Source organism: Heterodontus francisci, chromosome 5, assembly GCF_036365525.1.
Source record: "Heterodontus francisci isolate sHetFra1 chromosome 5, sHetFra1.hap1, whole genome shotgun sequence".
Taxonomy (NCBI): domain Eukaryota; kingdom Metazoa; phylum Chordata; class Chondrichthyes; order Heterodontiformes; family Heterodontidae; genus Heterodontus; species Heterodontus francisci.
This window is the reverse complement of record NC_090375.1, coordinates 178005479-178032956: the sequence shown is the minus strand read 5'-3', so window position 1 is coordinate 178032956 and position 27478 is coordinate 178005479. Positions and strand designations below refer to the sequence as shown.

The 27478-nt window shown below is 41.1% G+C and overlaps 1 protein-coding gene across 1 annotated transcript in view; it reads right to left on the bottom strand.

Moving 5' to 3' along the window:
* Positions 1-327: 327 nt before the first annotated feature.
* LOC137370298 (arf-GAP with SH3 domain, ANK repeat and PH domain-containing protein 1-like) overlaps positions 328-27478 on the bottom strand; it is a 443522-nt gene continuing 416371 nt past the window's right edge. The window contains exons 24-28 of the mRNA XM_068032677.1: positions 22882-22951; positions 21439-21503; positions 16744-17345; positions 11555-11677; positions 328-2999 (exon numbers count right to left, since the gene is read on the bottom strand). Of these exons, the coding sequence (XP_067888778.1) occupies positions 2925-2999; positions 11555-11677; positions 16744-17345; positions 21439-21503; positions 22882-22951 (935 nt within the window). The 3' untranslated portion in view covers positions 328-2924. The remainder of the gene's footprint in view (positions 3000-11554; positions 11678-16743; positions 17346-21438; positions 21504-22881; positions 22952-27478) is intronic.

Genomic DNA, 27478 nt, shown 5'->3' with positions numbered 1-27478 from the left:
GAAACTGTCTTTCAAATGTATTTGTTGTACACTTTAAACAGAGTCACTGATTATACCTATGCTACTTCCCTCTTAACCAGAAAACTGACCATGCAATTAATAGCATTGACTATTTAAACAAAAGTATCATAAACTAATCAACTAGTGACATTAACTGCTATATTATCTAGCAATTAACCAAATTTTGCCTTGGAATGGTAAGTATATAGTACTTTTTGTGACCGATTACTGTAAATGGCACTGGCTATGCAAAACATACAGGAAGTAGCAGAACTCATGAACTTCTTGCTGGATTTGATTGGAGGAAGGAACGAAGGAGAAAAAATAACTACATTCAGTTTAGAACATGTCACAGGATTTTATGTTGCAATATAACATCGGAACAAACAATTTTGCTTTTTAAAATTCTTCCCATAGCAATTATGGTACATAATCAAAAAACAGACTGCAAATACATGTTATGGTAAGCTGCGGTCAAATCGCACACTGTTACATCAGAAGGTTGATAGCACTGCCTATTTACTGAATACATACTTCAAGGGAAGCCTAATCCAGGATTAAAGGGATACGTTATTGAAAGAACCAGAACAAAGTGCTAAAATCCACAATAGTTGCTTATCATTCTGTATGTGATTGAAAGTTATGCATTTATAAACAATTATTTTAAAATGAAGTAAATTCATCTGAATAGCATAAAATTGTAGTTTTAAGCACAATGCACAATGAATTCAAATTTCTCAATGTGCTTTATATTGATCTTTACTTGTCTATGATTACACACGCTGGTTTGTATAAAAAGCTCCGGCTAACCAAACTCTGCCAGCTTGATCCAGTAACTATCACAATTGCGTGTAACGAACACATCACAAAATCCATCATCAATAACTTGCCTACATCTCCAGTTGGGACAAAACTAAGATAAAATTAAACAAACAAAAATTTCAAATTGCTGGGGGGGGGGGGGGGGGGGGGGGGGCGGGGAGGGGAAGAAGGTTGGGGACCGAGCCACATTCTATAGACCTGAACATTTATGAGGAATGAATATAGGAAGTGCACTGACAACAGTTCAGCATTGTACAAGACCACTGCAGCACCAGGCTAGAAGTCTTATCTCATACAAGTAATACATGATATTCAATTTAATTTTTATTCCTTTTCATCTAAATTTACAGAAATATGTACCTTCATTAATTAAATTACATCCTTTTAAAGAATAATGTAATGTAATCAGTTTTCGTTAGAGTTAAGCTCAACTCCACATTAACTGAATATTTTAAGAATCATGCCAAGACCTACCTTTTACTTAGAAAGGTATGAAATGTAAGCAGACCTCCCTTCAGAATTGTATTTTATTTTTGGTCCCTAAAATGAGTTGGAGTAACTGAATATCAGTAATGAAAGCCTTAAGCAACCCCAAGATCCAATGTCACTTTGTTCCCCAAGCAGTTCAAGATTTGTGCAAATAATGCAATTTATTCTCTATAACACAGAGCACAAGTCTCTAGTTTTAATTTGTAGGTATTTTGTTTAAAAAGAACATGTAAAGTCTCTCCCTTTCTACCCACCCCCCCACAAAAATGGCCAATTATCCATACAATGATTAAGTTAATACATTCAAAGACAAAGTCGGTTTCAGGTAAATATATGCTGCATCACAAACAGCAATTTTCAAGATCGTACTTGCAGTGCAACACTGCATTCCAAGGGTAATGTATTTCGGATAACAGAAGGAGGAGAATGAACTACTTAACAGATTTTAGAATGGTATCTTCAGCTTAGAGTTTTACGTGCAATGATGTACTATTCCAAATGAATTCTGTAAACATATGTAATTATTTTATATATATATATTTAAAATTCATAATGTGTGTACTGCTTGAACAAGTATTTTTGAGGGCCTCCTCTCCCGGATGTTGTTACAACAGTGAAGAATTAACACCAGGACATCCATCTCTGGTGCAGGAGGCAATGACATTCCCCATGTCACAGCTAAAACTGCCCTTGTTTCTGCTAGGATCCTGTCAGCTATCTCTAATATCATACAGGTTCTTCTGAGACTTGCAAATCTTACCATTACAAATTAAACTAACACAACTGCATTGATGATCAAGACAGAAAGTGACCTATTTATTTAGGATGATAAAGTGGAAATTTTTCATCCCCAACAACCTAACCCTTAAAAGGGCAATCCACGCACTGCTCTAAAATCCTAACACCAGACTTGAAAAACTGAAAACGTATCTCTAATTTTCATTTATTCTCAATGGGTCCTCTGAAAAGCTCGCATGGAACAACTTAGTTTGTTAAACTGTTTATCTATAACAGGCAATAAATCTTTGTGCAGAATTCTCAACATGTCTCCTCAGAATGAGGTAAAAGAAACTTTAACAAGATCCCCCAGTCATTCACTCTCAAATAACTTTGTCTGACCACTTACAATTAAAACCACATATAATCCCATGAGTACATTAAGAGTATGCACAGCATCCATGTTAAAAGCAGAAGGAAAAAGAGGATCAGTGCAAACTGAAACCTGAACCTATCCTCAGCAAAACCACTAATTTTACTTTATTCAGAATACTGAGATGATGTCAAGCTTATATTACGAAATGAGGCTGCCTATAATCTGACAAGCAGGCAGATGTATCCCCTCAACAGCATAGGCAAAATTAGTAAGTGCTAGATGCCATGGATGGCTGCAGTACACCAAATAAGGCGTGCCAGGTTCCAAGGCTATCATAATACTGGCAAAGGCAAGTAACACGGTATTTACAATACAGTCACCTTGTGAGGTGGACCTTAAATGATTTTCTTGATTATCTATGTACAAAATATGCACAGGAATAAGGAAGCTGCAGCCGCTTTACAACATCAAATGGAAGCATCCACAGCTGTGAATGTGTGATGCTGGAGTTCATATGCTGTTAATCAGATAAAATGTGCACAAAGGACACTGGAAAGACACCGCTTCTGTCAGGCTGCCCCTCAATGTAGCCAATCTGTCAAAATTAAGAAGAACGCAGATTTAATATCTCACAAAGCAGATATTTGCTCTCGCACTTACGATGCACACAAAAATACATTTATATTTAACCCTCACTATACAATTGTGTTACATCCAACTAAAATATAGTTCTGGCATACAATATTAAGTTTTCACCATTAGGTGTAAACTCTCTTTTAGCAAGCAATTGCTATTAGTAATATTGAATCTAAACACAACAGACAAATTGCTGTAGCAATTTACAAGTAGTAAAATTAGTTCAAATATAAATGGTTATCTTAGAAGACATTTGTTTGAAAAGAAAGTTGATTTCTTTGATGGTAGATTCAATTTTTGTTCCCTGGTCACACACCAACAATGGTTGACTGGCTCCACAGCAGTCATTGAGAGGCACACAATTGCGGCCATGCTGTTTCATTTGTGTCCTTGTGCTCTAATGCACCATATTTTATTCCTTTCTCTCCTTCCCACCTCACCCTCCTCGGTCTCATGCTATTCATCCCTCTCAACTAAAAACAGTTGGAGATCTGCTACCAATTTTCTCAACAACGTTTAGGTATGCATTTACAGCCTGGGATGATTAGCCATCTAATTTTCATTTCATGTAAGTAATGGGGGAATGATCTGGAAATTTGCAGACAATAGCAAAACATATATGATAGTTAGGACTATAGATGATGTTCAAATATTAAATCAGATCTAGATGTGCTGGGGGATTGGGCCCATGATTGGCAACTTACATTTAACTTAGAAAAATACAGTGTTATGCCTGTGGCAGGTCAAATGCTGAACATACATACACCCTTCATGGAAAAAAAAACAATAAAAAATAATGAAAAAAAGAGACCTCAGCATTTTAGTGCACCAACCTGAAAAAGTTCATGATCAAAGCCATGAAGCTATAGCTAAAGCAAATAGGTTGCTGGGGTACATTTACAAGACATTTGACTATAAAACAAAGCATACCATTTTGTTCTTTACAAGACCTTGGTTAAGCTTCAGTGTCTAGGTTTGATTGTCTTGCATGGTGGGTGATATTGAGGCTTTGGAAAGGGTTCAAGGGAAGACCACAAGATTAACACCCAGCTTAAAGCATCAAATAGGCTCCAAAAGCTGGCTCTCCATACTTTGGAGAAACAGACTTAAGAGTGATTTGATCAAAGTTTATAAGCTAAGGGACTAGACTGTGTGTAAACCAATTGTTTCAACTGAGTAGGTTAGGGAGGACTGGGGGGTCAACTCTTATAAATTTTGTAAGGGCAGAACTACGTTAGATGTTAGGAGATGAATAGTTTCCCAAAGAATGCAGACCTGTGGATCAGGGTGCCTGCTCATGTGGTGAAAACTGATGTGCTGAATTCCTTCAAGTGATAATTGGTCCTGTTTCTGGCTGGGGTGGACATTCCCTTGTACAAGATGTTAAGTATCTTGTAACATAAATTAGGGCCCAGAGTGGCCTCCTAGACTACTTTCAATTGCCTCAGGGGGTTGGAAAGGAATTTTCCAATTTTTTTTTTGCCCTTATTGGCTTGGGTTTTTATTTTGTTTTTTGTCTCTCTGAGATTACATGGCTCCGGGTTGGGAGTCTACATATTGTAATGCAAAAGTATTACAACTGTGTGGGTCAAATTGGATAGACCCAGTTGGTCTTTTCCTGTATGTCAGTTTTTTTTTGTACAGTCTTGCCTATGAACAAGCCCTGGTCTACAACCAATGGCAAAGATCATAATACTCAAAAAGGGTGGTTATTCAACACTTCACGTTTAACTACATTGTGACAATATGACTCCTTGAAGTAAGTACTTTTAATTACACCAAAGTACTTCTTTCAGTAATGCATTATTACAGCACCAGCAACTGCCAACATTTAAAGGTTTTCTTTAACTGAATTTAACTACATCAAATTTGTTATAAATCTAACAAAAATATGCAGTGTCGTGCATTTTAGGTACAAACTTTTATGAGGTCTTATATAAAAGTCAAGCTGGAAACGCAAACATATGCTGAAATAAAGAATAGAGAATGCATGACAGATTAAAAAATTATTTTAATATTGCAGGGGTATTTTTTCTTTGATAGGATAAGTATTGTGTAACACAGGTTAAAGGATTTTAATGAAATAAACTGAAAATGTATAAAATCTGTTCTTTTTTCTTGCCTGGGTTTATTAAAGGGAAATTTAAAATCTGATATAGTTTATATGTAGCAATTTTTTTATAGCTCACAACCAACTTGTGACCTATGGAACCATTAGTGTGCCTTCAAATCAGACTGTTATTAGCTGTCTAATGCACATCAGAATCTCCATTGCTGTTGCATCCTGTTGGCTTCTAATCTTGGACTGAGAAAATCATGCTTATGGCTGGAAAGCTATGCTATTTTAGTCGGTCATGCTGTGTGAAATTGGTTTATTCCCTGTAGCTTTAGAAGTCCTTGCAAGGGAGCTGGGATAGTCCTGCATGGTAATATTCTCTTTTACAATAAGACCAGGAGGGAGGAGAGATATTTATTATGGAGATACAGAATGGCTGGAATGGGCATGTTGAGCATCCACAGGCAGCTAACCCATTTTACAAAGATGCATGCTGGCCTGAAGGCAAGTCCTGGAGGGAAGGCAGGCTGAAGGTTAATTGGAACTTTAGAGTTGGTCAATTATCAGGGACAGGAGGGCGTGACTGCGAGTCAGGCAGGTATGGGTATCCAAAATGTAGTGATGGAGAAGCCTCAGCCCTTGACTTTAACCAACAGGTACGAGGTACTTGCTACCTGTGTGGACAGCAACAAGGATTGCAGGATGGATGGGCAAACTGACTACAGCACCATGGTAAAGGAAAACATTCCAGTTGGTGGTGGGGTGGGGGGTGGGGAATAGAATGAAAAGCAATGTGGTAGTGATAGTATAGTAAGGGGAATAGATACTGTTCCAAGCAGCCATGAAAAGGAGTTCTGGAAGATGTGTTGCCTGCTCAGTGCTAGGGTTAAAGACATTTCCTTGCGGCAGGAAATGAACTTGGAGTGGGCGGGAGAGGATCCAGCTGTGATAGTCCACATAGAAATCAACGACACAGCTAGGACTAGGAATGATATTCTGCTGGGAGAGTTTGAGGAGTTAAGGTTCAAATTAAAACACAGAACCTCTCTGGATTGTTACCTGAGCCATGCACCAATTTGCATAGGGTCAAGCAGATTAGATAATTAAATGCTGGGCTCAAAGAATGGTGTGGGAAGGAGGAGTTTTGATAGCTGTTCTGTTGGGATGGGTTCCACTTAAACTGGACTTGGTGAATCGTATAACTAGGAATGTGGATAGGGCTTTAAACTAAAAGATGGGTGGAAGTGGTCAGGTGAAGGGATATTTAGAAATCCAAGGAGAAAAGTCAAAACAATACAGCAGTGTAGTGATTTGGGTAAAGACAGCAGAGTGGGGTACAGGAAAGGGCAGAGAGTTTAATAGTAATGGTGCATCAGCGAATAAGGCTCATGCAAAGAATAGTAGTAAAATAAAGTTTAAAGGCTCTATATCTGAATGTGTGAAGCACTCGTAATAAGATAGATGAACTAGCAGCACAAAGAGAAAAATTATTTAGATCTAACTGCCATTACAGAGACATAGTTACAAAGTGACCAAGGTTGGGAAATAAATATTCCAGGGTACATAACATTTTGAAAAGACAGGCAAAATGGAAAAGGATAAGCAGTAGCCCTGATACTAAAGGATGACATAAGCTCTTGGCTCAGAAGATCAGGAAGTAGAATCAGTATGGGTGGAGATTAGGAAAAACAAGGGTCAGAAACCACTGGTGGGAATAGTTTCTGGGCCCTTAGCAGTAGTTACACTATTGGACAGAACTTTAAGCAAGAAATAATTGGATCTTGTAACAAAGGTAATGTAATAGACATGGGGGACTTTAATCTGGACAAATAAAATTGGCAAAGGTAATCTGGAAGATAAGTATGTCGAATGCATTTGCAACAGTTTCCTAGGAACAATACATTGTAGAACCTAGGGATAAAGCTATTTTAGATCTAGTACTGTGTAATGAAGCAAGTTTAATGAGTAATTTCATAATAAAAGATCCTCTGTGAAAGAGTGATCACAATAAAATTGAATTTCATATTAGGTTTGAGAGAGACTGCAGTTCCAAATAAGAATGGTAAACATAGCCAATTAAATAGGTACGAGGGGAGAACTGGCTCAGGTTGTTTGGGGAAATAGACCAAAAGGTATGTTGAAAGAAACAATTCAAAATGTTCAACAAAAATACATTCCATTAAAAAACAAAAACTCTGAGAAAGCTCTATCTGTGGCTTACTATGGAAGTTAAAGATAGTATTAGATTAAAAGAAGAGGCTTATAATGTTGCAACCAGTTGTAAGCCTGAGGATTGGGAGGGATTTAGAAGCCAGCAAAGGGTGACCGAAAAGTTGATAGAGGGAAAAAATAGAATGAGAGTAAACTCATTATTATTAATATTAAAACATTGTAAGAGCTTTACGAGTATATAAAAAGGAAAGTAGCTAAAGTAAACATTAGTCCCTTAGAGGCAGAGACAGGAGAAATTATCACGGGTAATGAGGAAAAGACAGAGACGTTGAACAAATATTTTGTGTCCTTCTTCACAGCAGAAGACACAAATTACATACCAGAAATAGAGGGCAATAACAGTGAATAATTTAAAGTAATTAATATCAGCAGAGAAAAAGTATTGGAGAAATTTAAGGGATTAAAAGCCGAACAATCCTCAGGACCTGAAAGCCTACATCCTAGGGATATAAAAAGGATAGCTGCAGAGATAGTGGATGCGCTGGTTATGATTTTCCAAAATTCCCTAGATTCTAGAACGATCCCAGTGGATTGGAAGTTAGCAAATATAACACCGCTATTCAAGAAAGGAGGGAGAGAGAAAACAAGTTGTTATGAGATTGCTTCTATTTCCTTTGTAAAATATGTTTTACAAACTTATAGTTGAATTATGGACGCTGATTTATCTGGAATCTTGAAGAGATTGCTGAACTCTGTGGTTTTTAAAAAAAAACTTACCAGAAGGTTCTTGGATTTGGCTAGTAAACAAGTCTTACTGGAAGGCACCAGTCTGTGGATAATCACCCAGCAGGGGTTGTTTTTGACTTGGGGAGATGTTTATGAAGAAGTGACAGGCCAAGATTTATAGATGCTAGGAGGCTTGACTTCTGGACGATTTTAGTTTCACTTTGAATTGTGACAACTGCCAGTTGGGTTTTGCCTGCTCAGCTCTCTCTTTCTCTTGAAAACAAATCCTGCATCCAGTGTGTCAGATTCCTATTTCCTCCTGTATTTGAAGAAGTCTTGCATGTTTGAAGGAAACTTGCGTATCAAATATGTGGGAACCGGAACCTTGTCGCTGCATTCCCGTTGGAAGCCCTATTTGGAGCCTCTGTAGCTGCATCTCATGGGAAGCCCTCCCAAACTGATCTTCAACAGCACCTGGAAAGCACTGTTCTAGGAAGATCCTAGTAACAGCCGCCTATACACATTTGAGATGCCTAACCAAAGCAAAGGACATCTTTCCATACTTTCTTTTCAGCCAAAGTGTTTTTTTTTCTTCTGTTTTCTTTGCAACAGCTATAAACAAAAATCCCTTTTATTTCCCGGTTAACTGGTATATATATGTATGCGTGAGTGAGGGGCTAGGATAAATAAGGGGCTTTAATATTACAATTTGTGTGTATGTTTTACTTCATTATTGGTTAAGACATGGTTTATAATAAACTGATAATTTTGTTATTTATTAAAGAAACCTGGTTGGTGTGCTTTATTCTGGGAAAAATAGAGTATATGATTGATTGTATTGGTAAGTGGAAAATTTAAATATATGTGGTGATCTGTGGAGAAGTGGAACTAGAATAAACAGTGCTCCTGCCTCGGTCGTAACATAGTCATAGGAAGAATGCTGGAATCTATTGTTAAGGAAGGCTTAACAATGCACTTAAAAATCATAGCATGATCAGAGTTAACATGGCTTTATGAAAGGGAAAGTGTTTGACAAATTTATTAGAGTTTTTTTGAGGATGTAACTAGTAGGGTAGATTAAGGGGAGCCAGAAGATGTAGTATACTTGGATTTCCAAAAGGTATTCAATAACGTGGCACACAAAAGGTTAATATGCATGACAAGAGCTCATGGAGTTGACGGTACTATATTAGCATGGATGGAAGATTGGCTAACGGACAGGAAGCACAGAGTAGGGATAAACCGAGCACTTTCAAGTTGGGAGGATGTAACTAGTGGATTGCAAGAAGAGACTGTGAGTAATATATCCATGTTTGCTGATGATAAAAGCTAGGTGGGAATGTAAGCTGTGAAGAGGACACAAAGAGCCTACAAAAGAGATATAGTCGGGTTAAGTGAGTGGGCAACAAGGTGGCAGGTGGAGTATAATGTGGGGAAGTGTGAGGTTATTCACTCTAATAGTAAGAATAGAAAAGCAGAATATATTTTAAAAGGTGTGAAACTTCTAAATGTTGATGTTCAGACAGACTTAGGTGTACTTGTCCGCACACCATCCTGACTTGGAACTATATCACCATTCCTTCACTGTCACTGGGTCAAAATCCTGGAAATCCCTTCTTAACAGCACTGTGGGTGTACCTACCTCACATGGACTGCAGCGGTTCAAGAAGGCAGCTCACCATCACCTTCTCAAGGGCAATTAGGGATGGGCAATAAATGCTGGCCTAGCCAGCGATGCCCACATCCCATGAATGAATTAAAACAAAGGAACACAATAAGTTAGCATGTAGGTACAGCAAGCAATTGGGAAGAGAAATGGCATGTTGGCCTTAATTGCAAAGGGATTGGAGTACAAGAATAAGGATATCTTGCTACAGTTGTATAGGGCTTTGGTGAGACCACACCTAGAGTACTGTGCGCAGTTTTGGTCTCCACATCTAAGGAAGGATATGCTTGCATTGGATGCAGTACAGTGAAAATTCACTGGATTGGTTCCTGGGATGAGAGGGTTATCCTATTATGAGAAGCTGAGTAAATTGGGCCTACACTCTCTGGAGTTAAGAAGAATGAGAGGTGATCTCATTGAAACATCCAAGATTCTGAAGGGGCTTGACAGGGTAGACACCAAAGTGCTGTTTCCTCTGGCTGGGGAATCCAGAACACAGGAGCATAGTCTCAGAATAAAGGGTCAGTCATTTAAGACTGAGATGAGAAATTTCTTCACTCAGAGGGTTGTGAATCTTTGGAATTGTCAACCCCAGAGGCTTATGGATGCCCCAACTGTGAGCATATTTAAGGCTAAGATAGTTAGATATTTGGTCTCTCAGGGAATCAAGGGAGATGGAGAGCCGCCGAGAAAGTGGAGTTGAGGCAGGAGATCAGCCATGATCGTATGGAATGGTGGAGCAGGCTCAAGGGACTGTATGGTCTACTCCTGCTCCTTTTTCTTATGTTTATGTATGGAATACTGTGAAGTCAGAGGGAGAACTCCTGCTCCTCTTGGTTCCAAGAGACCTTTTTAAATTAACTCTTATCTGTTGATATTGTGCAGATGGGGTTAGTGTAAATAGATGGTCTCGGTCAGCAAGATACAGTAACTGTGAGACAATGGTACATTTTTATGTCATAGTTGAGCAAGGCCTGCTATCACAAATACAGTAAATTAGTCAAGTAAAAATTTGGTTAGGATAGCTACAGCTTGTTGTAACATACCTCTAGAGCCACAATATTATCCAGATTGAGTAACTGTACTCTTTTTGTAGTTTGCTGCACTGCTAATAAAGTCATGAATGACAATTTGCTTTTGTCAGCTTGACTGACTGGTGTCCCAAACCATACAACTCAGTCTCAGAATAAGGAATCAGCCACTTATGACTGAAATAAGGAGAAATATCTTTACTTAAAGTTGTGAAGCTTTGGAATTCTCTACCACAGTGGGCTATGGATGCTCAGTCATTTAGTATATTCAAGATAGATTTTTGGACACTAGAAGAATCAAGGGATACGGGGATAGGGTGGGTAAGTGGGATTGAGGGTAGATCATCAGCCATGAACTTACTGAATGGCTGAGCAGGCTTGAAGGGCCGAATGGCGGCCTCCTGCTCCTATTTCTTGTTAAGGGTTAACAGTATCCTGTACAAAAAAGAAGTAGGAATGTTTGTATGCTGCCGGACCCTACACTCGAAGTCCTCCTTAACTTTCCTTCTTTAAGACCCTTCTTAAAGCCCACCTCTAATAAGCCCTCAGTACTCTCTCCCAATGTCTCCTTCTTTGTCTTTGTGGCCTTTTTTTTTTACCTGATTATACTTTCTGTGAAGGACATTTTTCTACATTAATAAGTGCAATATAAATCTAATTTGTTGTTGGGTTAGACAAGCTTTCCGGATACAGATTTTGTAAATAGTAATTTCTTAGTGTCCACGCTAATGATAGTCCAAACGTAGATGCATGATATTAAGAAAACCTTTAGAATTGCCTTAAAATCTTGTTTTAATTACATAAAATGTCAATGAAAAATGCCAAGGTTGAACATTCTAAAACAATTGCTCTCAGACACATACCCACCACTCCTGGTCCTCTTCACCCGTCACAACAATCACCTCTCCCTCAATAAAGGTAAGCTCATCATCATTATCCGCTTGGCAGTCGTATATGGTTTTTACTCGGCGGATTTTGTTCTTTGCCTTTGAAGGGAAGCCATGTTTATTGAGAGTGCACATCAAGAATGCATTTCTGTCATAGTCAGCAACTGCAGCATTATATGCTTAAACATAAAACAGAAGATTTATGGCACAGAAGGACAACATATATTATAAAAAATTTAAAGTACCATTTATGATGTCATAAATTATACAACTTTGCAACATAAAGTGTTACAAATATTAACTTATTTTTAAGACTTCCATACTGAAACTACAAGATCATATTTCAATGTAATTTTATGATCTATAAAATAATGTCAACAATGACTTTTTATTCATAATACAGTGGAATTAATTTGTAGGGTGTAAGTATCCTGCAAACTGGTAGTACGGACATACATACGAACTTACGAATTCAGAGGAGTAGGCCACTCGGTCCTTTGAGCCTGCTCCACCATTCAATAAGTTCATGGCTGAACTGATTACTCCACATTTCTACCTACCCCCGATAACCTTCCACCCCCTTGCTTATCAAGAATCTATCTACCTCTGCCTTAAAAATATTCAAAGACTCTGCTTCCACCGCCTTTTGAGGAAGAGAATTCCAAAGACTCGCGACCCTCAGAGAAAAAATGTCTCATCTCTGTCTTAAATGGGCGACCCCTTATTTGTAAACAGTGACCCCTAGTTCTGGATTCTCCCACAAGGGGAAACATCCTTTCCACATCCACCCTGACAAGACCCCTCAGGATCTTATACGTTTCAATCAAGTCACCTCTTACTCTTCTAAATTCCAGCGGATACAAGCCTAGCCAGTCCAACTTGCTGCATAGCTGATGTGAATTTCAAGGAATCCTTATCCTGTCCATATAATTGAACTAGACACAGAAAAAGTACAAGTCCTTTTCAAAGTCAGGAGTTGCTGGGTATTAAGGGTGAAGTCACTCATCAATTCACATTTCATGAACTAGGCATGGTATTTATTAACCAGCATTTTGCAAACATTTTCCATTTGTTTGCCATACAATGTGATGTGAACCTGCAGATTGCAGTCAAGTGCTTTGTTGTGTGCATGTGACATAATTTTGAGAAACACTGCCAAAGAATTCTTCTGGTAATGGAAATGACACTGTACAGAATACTCCTCTGAAGTTGAGGCTAAAAAACGTTGAGGCAAAAAAGACTGTGCTTTATGTCACCCGGAAGCTTGATGTTGACATTTGATGCTTGAAATGAGTGTTGTATTATTCCCCATCACGAGAGATCTATTGTCTCGATGAACACAAAAATAGTTAACTTGCATATGGCTTCTCCAATGATTCAGAAAGTTTATTTCATGAGCAGCTGATATATAAAGATTTGGAAGTACACCATCAATCTCCAGACAGTGCTGAGTTAGTTAGCTTCAGCTAGAGTAATGGCAGCATTCCTACAATAAACCTCAGCATCACTGGTGAGGGAAGGGAAATGAGCCATATTCCTGCTCTGAACATTATCTAGCATCCTGCATGAAGTCTGTAGTAGTCGGGTAAGCAGAAGATCAGACTTGGCACCTACAGTTGAATAGCCTACCAACACTTGTTGCCAAGGTCCAGACATGAATAATGGCTACTTGGATGAAATATTAAGCTGTACCCTAACAAAGAGTCTATGTTTTTGAGAGCAGAGGGGAGGGGAGAAAATAAAGAGAGTAGCTATCACATTATACCCCAATCAATAATGAACACATTCTTGATAAAATGCAGACTCTTTCACTGCAGGTTTTCAAAATGGTACTTTTAATGTGTTCTTAGAGGTTCAATATCAAGGACTGTTATTAGCCCATAAGAGTTTCACCAAGACTGGGGACACCAGTGACTTAGAAGACTGTTAGACAATAGGCTATGTCCAGACTGGCCAAGAGAGTGTGGGAAAATGGCGCACTGACACGGAACACAAAAGTCCGAGTGTATCAGGCCTGTGTCCTCAGTACCTTGCTCTATGGCAGCGAGGCCTGGACAACATATGCCAGCCAAGAGCGACGTCTCAATTCATTCCATCTTCGCTGCCTCCGGAGAATACTTGGCATCAGGTGGCAGGACTATATCTCCAACACAGAAGTCCTCGAGGCGGCCAACATCCCCAGCTTGTACACACTACTGAGTCAGCGGCGCTTGAGATGGCTTGGCCATGTGAGCCGCATGGAAGATGGCAGGATCCCCAAAGACACATTGTACAGCGAGCTCGCCACTGGTATCAGACCCACCGGCCGTCCACGTCTCCGCTTTAAAGACGTCTGCAAACGCGACATGAAATCCTGTGACGTTGATCACAAGTCGTGGGAGTCAGTTGCCAGCGTTCGCCAGAGCTGGCGGGCAGCCATAAAGATAGGGCTAAAATGTGGCGAGTCGAAGAGACTTAGTAGTTGGCAGGAAAAAAGACAGAGGCGCAAGGGGAGAGCCAACTGTGCAACAGCCCCGACAAACAAATTTCTCTGCAGCACCTGTGGAAGAGCCTGTCACTCTAGAATTGGCCTTTATAGCCACTCCAGGCGCTGCTTCACAAACCACTGACCACCTCCAGGCGCGTATCCATTGTCTCTCGAGATAAGGAGGCCCGAAAGAAAGACAATAGGGAAAAAGGACGACTTCTTGGGTCCTTCTGGATATCTTGGAATGCTTCCTGGACTTAACACAGTCTGGTCTGAGAAAGGGAGTGCTATGACCTCAAGGGTTGTATTGACCTCCAATCTGGGAGGGTTGTTTATATAAAAATGTCATCCGATGAGCCTTCTAAGAAGCCATTCTCAACTACAGGTTGATCTGTGAATTGTAGGTTATATTTTCTTCCGTTAATAATGAAGGGTGAGAAATTACAGCCTTAGTTTCTTCTGGAAACAAGAACTTAAGCCTGAATAGGCAACTTCTCATATGCATTAGTGCTACAAACAGCACAGGTGAATCAGGTGAGTCAACAAGGTCACCTTCCATTACTCAAGAAACTCCATAATCTTTACTTGGTTTCAAAGTCACTTGTAGCATGATAGATGTCCCAAAATATTTGTCCTAGCATTTCTTATGGAATCAAATGGAAACCTGCAAAGACTTTGTACCTCCAACATTCAAGTACAGTATTTAAAGAAAATATACTTGGTCAGCAACCAAGGGACTCTTGAGTTAGCAGAAAAGGATTTGTGGAGCCTGAGCTCTTTGCCCTTTGGAAGCCCTTGAAGGGCAAATTCTTCCTCTCCATTTATTTCTGCTCTTCTTTCTGTTAAGTTTGGGGATTAAACTTGGAGGTCAGCAGAATACCTCTGATTGCCGAAGACTTAGGTAACAGAAAATCTCAAATACCCCGGAGTGATGCTAAAACTGCTGAAGCTTCTGTTTGTGGTAAAACCAGTGCCAGAACTGGGACTGCAGCCTTGAAGGTCAACATATAATCGAATAAGTGTTGCAGCAGCCATCGTCACAAAACCAGGCACCCAAACATATACTGCTGTCAACTTTCAATAGCTGAGAATATTCTCAATAGTGATGAAAATAATTTCCTATTGCAAAGAAGGTGTAAATGACGATTTGAGGACTTTCTTCTGTTAGGTCCCAGTATTAATAACCTAGATCAGTGTTGGAGGCAAGTCATTGCCAATGTTTTAGATAGTGCCAAACATTATGCCAGTGAGGGCGATAAAATTGCCTGAAAATCAGTTAGGAAATTAGACTGTCTGATCAAACTTCTGGCATCAGACTAGTTACTGAGACTGAAGGACAGCCTGGATCACTTTTCAATGAATAAATCGATTACTTTGTGTTTTGACCAGTTTTGACATTTAGAAATGAGATATGTATTTTGTATGTCTACCACTGAGATTAACTGTAAATTGTAAAACTGAGAATTGACACACACCTAAGGTCAACTCTTTTGTACTGGAGCCCATCGAAATATTTTTGGTGGGCTGATGCTGCAACACAGGACATGATAAATCAAAACAGGCAAAGGTTTAGTGAAACTAAATTACCTAAGAATTTAGCGGACTTGAAACTTTTCAACATTTTGTCAAGGTGCACAAGCTTAAATTTTTTTTCTGTTGCTGGGAGACAATAGTGGAGCGCTGACGGTGAAAGGAGAAAAAAGTGAGTTTTTATATACAGCACGGTGGAGCAAGGTCTCTGATTAACAAGACTACATGCTGTGCAGTTCTTAAAAGAGCAGTGACAGAATTGTTTTTTCCCCACACCCAGGATAAATGAAAGTCTTGCAATGTATAAGGAAGAACAACATATTTCTTTGTAACAAGAGGTCATAAATAAATCACAATAGCATCATGGAATGGTTTCATCACACAAGATGGCCATTTGCCTCCTCAAGTCTTTCCTGGCTCTCACCCAAGAACACTTCAGCTAGTCCCATTCCCCTGCCCTTTCTCCTCAGCCCTGCAAATCTTTTCTCTTCAGGTGCTTATCCAATTCCCTTTTGAAAGCCACAACTGAATCTGCCTCCACCACACTCTCAGGCAATGCATTCCAGATCCTAACCTAAGCTACGTAAGAAAAAAAGTTTATCCTCATGTCGCCTTTGGTTCTTTTGCCAATCACGTTAAATCTGTGTCCTCTGTTTATCAAGTCTTACGCCAATGGGACCAATTTCTCTCTATCTACTTTGTCTAGACATATCATGATTTTGAACACCTTTATCAATTCTCCTCTCGACCTTCTCTAAGGAGAATAACCCCAACCTCTCGAATCTATCCATGTAACTCAAGACCCTCATCCCCGGAACCATCCCCATAAATCTTTTCTGCACTCTCGAATACCTTTATATCCTTCCTAAAGTGTGGTGGCCAGAATTGGACACAATACTCCAGTTGAGATTGAACCAGTGTTTTATAGAGGTTCATCATAACTTCCTTGCTTTGGTACTCTATAGCTCTATTTATAAAGCCCAGGAGCTCGTATGCTTTTTTAACTACTTTGTCAAACTGCCCTGCCAACTTTCAACAATTTGTGCACATATGCCCCCAGTTGTCTCTGTTAGCATTTGCTTGACCCCTACTTAGTTAAGCTTTATCTGTTTCATTCCCTAAATGTATGACTACAGATTAAATTGAACATGAAGAAAAAAATACTCACTGTATTTATCTTCCTAGGTAGGGGCACAGGGGTCTCAGGTAGACTGGGAGATGTACCATTTGCATTCTCGGATGGTTGTCTTTGTGGTGTGTCTCCTGTCTGTGGTTTTGGAAGAATCTCTTGAGTCTGTGGCTTTTGAGACACCTCCCCAGGCTGGAGCTTTTGGATGACTTCTCCTACTTGGGGTTTTTGAGGGATTTCTCCTGGCTGTGGCTTCGGAGGGAGATCTTTAGGTTTTTGTGGCAAGTCGCCCGGATGCGGCTTCTGGGGCAAGTCGCCCGGATGCGGCCTCTGGGGCAAGTCGCCCGGATGCGGCCTCTGGGGCAAGTCGCCCGGATGCGGCCTCTGGGGCAAGTCGCCCGGATGCGGCCTCTGGGGCAAGTCGCCCGGATGCGGCCTCTGGGGCAAGTCGCCCGGATGCGGCCTCTGGGGCAAGTCGCCCGGATGCGGCTTCTGGGGCAAGTCGCCCGGATGCGGCTTCTGGGGCAAGTCTTCTAGATGCGGCTTCTGGGGCAAGTCTTCTGGATGCGGCTTCTGAAAGGACTCGGCACTGGATTTATCCACTGAACTGTGATGGATACTATCGATCTTTCTCAGGGACACTAGCAGTAAGGATGAGTACAAAGATTAGTGTTCTTTTGTTATGTATTTTGTGGTTATAAACATCACTATAAAAAAATCTTCCACCCTGAACCAAAGAGTACGAAATATGCAGCTTATGGAAATCATTCCACAAACAGATGAAATGTAATGAGACAAATAATATTAAACTGTTGCTTTGAAATCAAAATATATAACTTTTATTTTAAAACATTTCTTATACCATTTCTCCCTTTTCCTCAAGGTTCTATAGTTCTCCTTCAACCAATGGATGTGGGCCTTTCCAAAGCAACCATGAATGTCATTCCATATCACCTGACAGAAAGAAAACTTCATTCTACAGTTTTGTTTTTTTACAGTCCCTGAGATGGGATGCTCTGTTACTAAGAGATGCTCAATTTAGTGACCTAGCAGAGAATTGGTAAACAAAAACTTCTCACTTTTTGTGTTAAGCAGGATTTGAATGTCAACTTAAGTTGGCATTTTAATGCTTGTTCTTATGACCAGTGCAGAACTCCAGGACAGTCTTACCTCAACACTATTTCCTTTTTCCTAGCTTCTCCACCCCCACTAAAAAGAAATTCAGCTACTTTCCCATCAAAACTGGAAATTTGTTTTTTTCCCCTAATTTTCTCCTATCCTAATTGTGTTGCCTCATACTGGTAAGATTCATAGTTGTCACATCCCTCCAAGTACTTTAGCTAAGTATCCATTCTTCCTGAGAGCCTAGACAGTGAATCTTGGCGAGCTATGCGCCAACAGAAGGGCATTACAGCTGAGTCCAGTAGTGCTCTCATCCAACATCTACACATGTACTTTCCAACAGCAGTCATTGGATAACAATTAGGAGCAGGAATCTGGCTGATTTCATCTCAACTCATGGGAGATTGAAGTCAATTTTTGGAATTCCTACTGCTCTCAATAGTCACGATTGTAATGTGGGAAGCGTGGTAGCACATCAAGGTCTGACAAACATTAGTGAGATAATTGCCCAGATAATTTGTTCTAATGATGTTAGTTAAGGGATAAATATTGGCCAGGACATCAGGAGAACTCCTCTGCTGGTCATTTGTCTTGCTATTTGTGAAACCTTGCTGATTGCAAAATTGGCTGCTACTTTCATCTACACCAGAGTGACTACATTCCAAAGTAGTCAATGATATGTGCAATAGTTTAGTTTAGAGATACAGCACTGAAACAGGCCCTTCAGCCCACCGAGTCTGTGCCGACCATCAACCACCCATTTATACTAATCCTACACTAATTCCATATTCCTACCACATCCCCACCTGTCCCTATATTTCCCTACCACCTACCTATACTAGGGGCAATTTATAATGGCCAATTAACCTATCAACCTGCAAGTCTTTGGCATGTGGGAGGAAACCGGAGCACCCGGAGGAAACCCACGCAGACACAGGGAGAACTTGCAAACTCCACAAAGGCAGTACCCAGAATTGAACCTGGGTTGCTGGAGCTGTGAGGCTGCGGTGCTAACCACTGCGCCACTGTGCCGCCCCAAAGTATTAATACTTTGAGAAATTAAGTGGTTTTAAGGCAGCATATAAATGCAAGTTTTATTTTTATGAAATTGGTCTCCTACAACATGGACAGAAAAATAACTCTCTTGTAATTGTTTCTCTGGTTTCTTAACACTCTACTTCTTTCCATGTGTGTTTTATTTTGCTCTGTGATCCACTTTCACTCTTAAAACTTCTTATTGAGGTGGCTGAATCTCTGACTCACTTTTGCTCCATCACTATGCATGCTTTCCAATGTGTCTGATGTTCTCAATTGCTATATGTTACCTTTCCTAAGTACAGGATATGCTATATGACAGAAAGCAGCATGTGCATAGGTAGGAGGATGTTAGAGACAGACTTCTGGAGCTGGAGCAACTTGGATGTTGGGACTGGTGTCTCAGACTGTGAGGAACTAGCAGTGGTCATCCTGGCACATGGACAGTATTTCAAAATTAAATGAGTGATCTGAGGTCGAGCAACACTCTGGGGAGGGGTGGAGTCCAGAGACCTGCCCTTATTTAGGGAAGACGACAGCGAGAGATGTCATTATTTAGGGTGCAGGGATCTGGCGGCACTAGTGGGGACAGGGCAAAGTATAATAGACCCCAGGAAGGAAAGAGAGGCTGGGCTAGGTAGTGCAGAGGATGGTTGACTACACTTGAGAGTGTCTCCAGCGTTTTGGCTTGAGGGGAAGCTGGAAGGAAGTGAGAAGGCTAAGCCACAGGGCTCTCTCAGCAGTATGGGGATCTGCTAGGATCTTGTGCAGGTGCTGTAGTGTTTGGTGAGCCACAAGGTAGTCCCTGAACCAAGTAGAAAGCAAAGCCAAGGCTCCAAAGAGAAATGAGGCTTGTGCAAGCAACATTTGTTGGAAATTTTAGATGATGATATTTGTAAATCTATGGACTTATTTGTCTGCTTTCATGTCAGAAATTTTATTTTCAAAGGAATAAGGTGGGGAACCAGCTTGGTGCGAACAGGCTTTAGAATTTTTCAGGGATATGATTGTTTTTTTTAAAAATGGGAATTATTTTTGAGATAGTGATACACATTGTGCCTTTGTGAGAATTTATGTTCTTTTATGAATGTAAAATTTGAGCCATTTGGCAAGCTTTATATTCCATGGGGTTGTTGGACAACACAAGCAGCAAATTTTTTTTAGTTAACTAGAATCCACAGGCATTTCCATAGAACCAAAGAAAAATTATGGCACAGAAGGAGACCATTCAGCCCGTCTTGTCTGTGCCGGCCGAAAAAACTAGCTGCCCAATCTAATCCTACCTTTCAGCACCTGGTCCATAGCCTTGCTGGTTACAGCACTTCAAGTGCATGTCCAAGTACCTTTTTAAAGAATGGAGGGTTTCTGCCTCCACCACCATTCCTGGTAGTGAATTCCAGACACCCACCACCCTCTGGGTGAAAAAGTTTTTCCTCAAGTCCACTCTAATCCTTCTACCAATCAACTTCAATCTGTGCCCCCTGGTAATTGACCTCCCTGCTAGGGGAAACAGGTCCTTCCTGTTTACTCTATCTGGGCCCCTTATAATTTTGTATAACTCTATTAAGTCACCCCTCAGCCTCCTCTGTTCTAAGGAAAACAACCCTAGCCTATCCAATCTTTCCTCAAAGCTGCAACTTTCGAGCCCTGGCAACATTCTTGTAAATCTTTTCTGTACTCCCTCCAGAGCAATTATGTCCTTTCTGTAATGTGGTGACCAGAACTATACGCAATACTCCAACTGTGGCCTAACCAGCGTTTTATACAGTTCCAGCATTACATCCCTGCTTTTGAATTCTATATCTTGGCCAATAAAGGAAAGTATTTCATATGCCTTCTTCACCACTCTATCTACCTGTCCTGCCACCTTCAGGGACTTGTGGACATGCACTCCAAGGTCTCTCACTTCTTCTACCACTCTCAATATCCTCCAGTTTATTGTGTATTCCCTCGCTTTATTTGCACTACCACACTTTTCTGGATTGAATTCCATTTGCCACTTTTCCGCCCACTCAACCAAACCATTGATATCATGCTGGGGTCTATGGCTATCCTCTTCACTATCAACTACACGGCCAATTTTTGTGTCATCAGCAAATTTCGCAATCATGCCTCCCACATTTAAGTCCAAATCATTAATATATACCACAAACAGAAAGGGGCCTAACACGGAGTCCTGTGGAATGCCACTGGAAACAGCTTTCCATTCACAAAAACATCCGTCGACTAATACCATTTGTTTCCTGGCCCTGAGCCAATTCTGGATCCAACCTGCCACATTTCCCTGTATCCCTGGGGTTTCGTTTTTCTGACCAGTCTGCCATGTGGGACCTTGTCAAATGCCTTACTAAAATCCAGGTAGACCAAATCCAGTCCACTGGACTACCCTCATCAATCCTTCTAGTTACTTCCTCAAAAAACACAGATATCTCACAGACTGAAGGATTAGCAATAATACACATTTGTAAAAAAAGGTTCCAATGTAAGAGTCAATTATGAAGAATGTTACAGAATAGTGTTCATTTATAGGATTAAACATTTGGATGCCAAACTCAACTCACACACATTTAACCTTACCTTTTTGAGGTAGTTTTGGAAGCACTCGTGGGCCTAAGGCAGTTTTTGTGGTTCCAGTTCCAGTACTGTGCAAGCAAACCAAAGGAAGTGATAAGTTAAAATATTGGTAACCACCTTTGAACCATGCTTCCGAGAGGAAAATAAAAGCATATAATCTCTGTGCTGTCCCAGTACATTTCTCATATAAGAATGGGGACTTTACATTGTGCATAATATCTCTTATGCAATTATTATTTAAAGCATTCTGTCAAATATTTGTGTTGAAATCTATCAAACTGTATCTTGTAACACAAACAGAAAATATTGCAAACATACTTCTTTTTCTGTGGCACGTGTGGGCAAAGGCCACAGTTAACATTTTTTGAGTGACAACAAAGAGTGGGCCACATTTCAAGTTCATGCAGGGCCATCAGGGCATAACCATGGCTGTGACTTGCAAATTATCTGGTTTAACAAATTCCTGCTAACAATGAGCATTTTCAAATATGTGGATTTGAATCTAGTTGAAAGTTATGATACCACTATACCTAGAAGAATGAGAATTTACAATGTTTTGGGAGTATTATCAAGTTGTAGACGGGATTTACATTGGAAAAGATGCTTCCTTTCAGCAGGGCTTCTTGAGCTCAGATAAAGAACATGATGGAAAATGGGAAAGATGGGTTTGTTGTAAGGAGGAGGTGGACATTTACTGAGATACTCATAAAACTGGTCCTGCTGGAAATTGGAACTTGAGATTATAAAGGGGTGAAACTAGTAAACTGCTGTACATTGATCAATCGTAAGAAACAATAGAATGACAATCCGCACCATTCAATAAAATGCTAGAGGAACCACTGAAACAGATTATCTCCATTATGGCAAGATAGTCTTATACTGGATGAACATTCATGCATAACAAATATTAGTTTGTCAAGTTAGGTGTGTGATATACAAGCCTGACTGTATTTACTCATCCCCTATCTCTCCTGGCTCCCACAACCCATTTTTGACATGGAAGCAAGTTTCGAAAAACTGGGCTATTTTTTGAGTCAATTGAAAGCCCAGAATTAGACTGATGTAAAATATGACAATCAGTTACTGATATCACACCAGGAGGTGACTGCCAAATGAATGTGATGATTGGTAGCCCATTAGAAATATTGATTCTATTATGCTAAACAATTATCATCTTAATTCTCCTTTCAAAGAGTATCAGAACTTAAATTATAAATCGTTTAAACTCCAGTGATCATAAAACAAATGTGACCTTCAACATGCATCAGTTAGCCAGTCCTTTTCTGATATAGCTCCAGCTGCAATAAAGTTATTCTATTTCAGTTGGTAACAATTGATGGAGTTTTCCCAACTTCAACAGGATATTGCTCCCTTTGTTAGGAAAGGAGGGTTCCTCCCTAATTTGGATTAAGAGTCAACTAGGTACAAAAAAAAGTCTATAGTTACCTTGATTGTTGAGGCAATCCTTCAAACTTATTTCCTGTTCGGTTTGGCTGTGGGGGACCAGAATCTGTGCCTGGGACACAATTATATTTTATGTTGGTTTAGTATTCATGTAGATAGGAATACAGGATCTACAATGACAACCCACCAAAAATGGATGCAAGCACATTCTGATATCAAAAGTGAATCACCAATAAACACTTTCCAGAATGTAGGTGATTGATCATTAAGTCTTAATCTGCAGCTTCTTCAAAGTTTATGGGTATTTTATAATGCAATGAATTTGAGTAAAAAGAAATTGGAATATGGTGTACCCCATGTAGAAATGAACACCATGTGTATTAATCATTGTTAATTTTAAAATTCTGAATTAGAAGGAACTTTAATTTAAATCAGAGTATTTTCCCTAATCATCTAGTCCCCAACATTATTTCACCTTTTAAAATTATCCTTTTTGAAGTGGAAACTAATCAGCTGACAGATCAATGGCTTGGATTTTGTGGTAATGATAATGGTGAGTTGACTAGCACTCCCTGCTATTTTGGAGTAATGCACACTGCAACTTCCGATGTCCACGCATGCACAGTTAAGCACATAAATTAGGAAGCTGTTGTTTAATTTGTCTTGCTCCTCCATTAACTTCACTACACCGGTACCTCACCGAGAAACTTGGCGTTGTACATGAAGGACATGAACTTATGGCGTTACCCACTAAACACATCAGAAAAGGTTAGGAATTGTGCATTCAGATCTAAGTGAATTTTTAATGGCATGATAAATTTTTAATTACTGACAAGCAACCTCTCTGACACTAAAAATTTACTTTTTCCAAGTGTGGAGTCTCATTCCTTCAGATTTTAATTATTGTTAGAGATTTCAAAAAATTAAAATAATTTTTTTCTTTGTCTCTCATCTTTCTCTTAATCTCATCTTTCTTTCCCTCTTTATTTTGCTTTCTATACATGATTTTACATTGAATATTCTGGTTTAGACTCTGTGGGCTGGATTTTATTGTGTATGTATGCACTGGGAGCAGGGGGACCCAATAATGCATGGGAAACCCAGAAACATGTGAAGCGTGTCTGTTAGTGGCTTTATAATGCTGCCACTTCATTGTCTGATTTCTGGGTCTCCTATCTAATTATCAGCGGGCATGATGACAGCCCACATAACACCATCTCAACTCCAAAGTTTAAAGGGATACTCCAAACATGCAAGTTGAAGCAATTGGAGCTGGGAAGGAGAAAGAAACAAGTGTTGCAATGTAGTTGAGATGGGCAAAGGCTGTGCCCTGCTTGATATATTGCTGGGGGTTGAGAGAACCTGGTGGGCAACACTATTTCCTCGCAACAGAAGGAAGAAGTCTGCTGCTGAGACAAAGGAGGTGTGATTGGAGATTACTGAGGTGGTCAGCAACAGCAGGAGAATGGTGCCTTGCTCCTGCATTCAATGCAGGAAACAGTTCAATGATCTAAGCAGGGCAGGAAAGGTGACTGCAATGGCACATTCACCAACATCCTGATGTGTGTATCATCCCAACCCTCTCACTCTGCCTTCTCAAGCCTACTCCAGCACATCACTCTTCAAACCACTTGCCTTGTAGGTGCACCAATCTCTCTCCGTCAATGCACTTCCTCACATTCCCACCTATCCATCCACTACTGACATTCACCCTCATCCAATGCGACACCTACCCCTCATAGTCACCCTCAACAAAGGCTCTCCATCCATCGGCTGAACATATGCCATTACTCTCACTCATTGGTCTCTTTTTTTCCCTTCTTGCAAAAGACAGCACAGAACACCAGGGCGAGGGACAGAACCAGGGGAGGCCCTCCACAGATCTCTCAACCAACAGCTGCATAAAAAGGCGACGTTGGAGAGATCAGCAGAGTTTCAGCTTTCTTGGCTGTGGGAGATGAATGCGTCCCAGCTGCATGGTGTCAGAATTAAGTATCAGACAACCACCTGGCAACAACACTTAGTCCTGTTGACATCATGTCAACAGCAGATGAAGTATGATCATGTGCATAATGATAACTTCAAACATTCTTACCTTTACAGTGCTCATTCATGCCTTATCTCCCACAGGGCCTTCATGCATCCAGCGGGAAGTGGTCAACATGCCACCGATTCATCAGATGAGCTCACTCCGTCTCAGGGGGCACCATCACTGGACTTATGCATTATATGCGCCAACTCTGATACCCTTACTTCGGTGGGATTAGTTAGATAGTTGGTTTTTCATATTGGTGACTTGCACTTCACAAGCGAACAAGAGCAGACAGTAGCCTCAAGGGCAGCAATGAAATGTCCGAGGGCACAGGACTCTCCAAGCTCTGCTCAGCTGGATGCAGATGCTGTACCCTGGGGGTCATTGATGAAAAGGATACTTACTGAGCAGCAGCAGAGAATGTACAATTGTACAATGTACTGACAGACATTCCAAGTGCACTGTGCATGACTAGAGAGAGGTTAGAGCAGTCAGCCTCAAGTATGAGTGGCATGCTGTTGCAGGCTATTGCAATGATGTCTTCTTCCATGAGTATCGTGGCAAACTGCATGCAGCATCAAATGCAGCAATCGAATGAGTTCATGCAGGCCTTTATCCAGGGATTGCACACTCTGGGCTGAATTTAATAGGCTCCCACAGATTGTTTGGGGGATGAGGGGAATGGGCCACACAGAATTGAGGCATGAGGCGGGGGGAGCTCGTCGCCTTCCCATCGCAATGTGATTGTCAGGAGCGGAATAAGCTGATGACGGCCTTCCTGCCCAGAGGCCAATTGAGGCCCTTAACAGGCCTATTACCAGCCACTTAAGGACCTCCTCTGGAGGCAATCTGTGGACCATGGAGGGCCGCCACCGCCAAACAATCCACCGCTCTGAACCCCTCTCCCTCTGCTCTCAACATCCACCCTCCACCACCACCCCACCAGGGCCTGCCATTCTGGCCCCTGTGACCCTGCCTCACTTACCTTTAGTCCAGGTCTCCAGCGCTGGCCCTGGGTCGAAGACCTTCTGCAGTACAAGCAGTGGCCACTGACTCCCAGTGGTGCTGCCAATACTACTGAGCTGCCTGCCCTCTGAATGGCTGGCTGTTCTTGGAGGCGGGATCGCCATCTTTAAAAGGACGGAAGGGACTGGACACTGGCACCAGGCTGTTAATTGCCCGAGCGCTGTAGAATTACGCCGGGGCCTCCAAATGGCCAAGGTGGGATTCTCACTGCCTTTTCAGTCTGGTGCTGGGAGCCCCGCCAGCGCAACTAAATTCAGCCCTCTGGATGCCATCTTAAATAGGATGAATGACACCTTACGTCTTTCAGCACCCACTGATCTGCAGCAAAGTGTTCTCCAAGGAAGTGCAACTGAGCTGTGAGAGGGATGATAGCAAATAGGGACATGGAAGTGGGGACTCCATTCAAAGCACTTCCACTTCTTACCTGTTGTCCCCCCTCAGACAGTATCAGACATGCTGCCTCAAGTTCTAATGGCCCCTGCACAGGTGCAGGTGAAGCAGTACTTGGCAGGGTCCTCATGGGCTCCAAGACCCAGAGAACATCAGCGAAGAGCATCTCTACCACCAGAGCAGGGATCTCAGCAGCCTGCTTCTACCTCTACTGAAGCCACAGCAGTTGCATCACAGAGACAATAGGAAAAGGAAGGGTAAAGATTTGCACATGGGTCCCTTACACATGTTGGACTGTTTGTCTTGTTTGTCCATTTGAGGCACACAAATATCATTTTGCACACTTTCTTACATTACCCATTCTTGGTTACTGGTTGACAAGTGGTCTTTTAAGTTGTTTAATGAAGACCACCTCAACTGACAGCAACCAATGGGGGTATGTGAAATGGATGCTTCGTTGTTTGCAGGACTGCTATGTGTTATTTGATTTGGAGGGGGGACAAAAGTGGCCTTTGCATAAGCTTGTGCGATTGATGCACTGGTGGAACCCAAGTGAACCTCACAATAACAAGGGTATCCTAGGCAACAATGTGCGCCGCTGGTGGTATACTGCCCTCATCACCTTGCCCTTCCTTCTGCTCTCCTCGAATAGGCTCTCTGCCTTGGTCCTCATGCAGGTCTAAACCTTGGGCAGAGTGCAGTGCACTATGACCATTCTGGAGACCCTGACTGGTGGGTACTGAAGGGCCTCCAGATCTGTCCAGACTTGTTCAATGACACATCTGGTAGTCATGAAACTTTCACTCGAGCACTCTTGGGCCTCATTACTTGGGTTTCTGAAAGCTGTCATCAGCCATGTTTAAAATAGGTATCCCTCACCTCCAAGCAGCAGCTGGTAACTCTGTTGGTCACCTTGGTCTTCATTAGATGTCAAACCCAAGGTAGCGAAGCAGCGGCAGGTCAGAACTCCAAATCACCAAAGTATGTAAAGTAACCTCTGAGCACAAGTACTGTGAACAAACCCTTTTCATTAAGCAGGTTAAAAAAGCAGTTGCCAGTACTGAGTACTTAGTGCCACGTTTCCCTGGCATGGCTTCAGTCTAAATTGCCACTGTGTACTCACCTTGCTTTCACAGGCGAGTTCTAGGAAGCTCAGTAAACACGTAGATCCAAAGCTAAAGTTGAAAACCC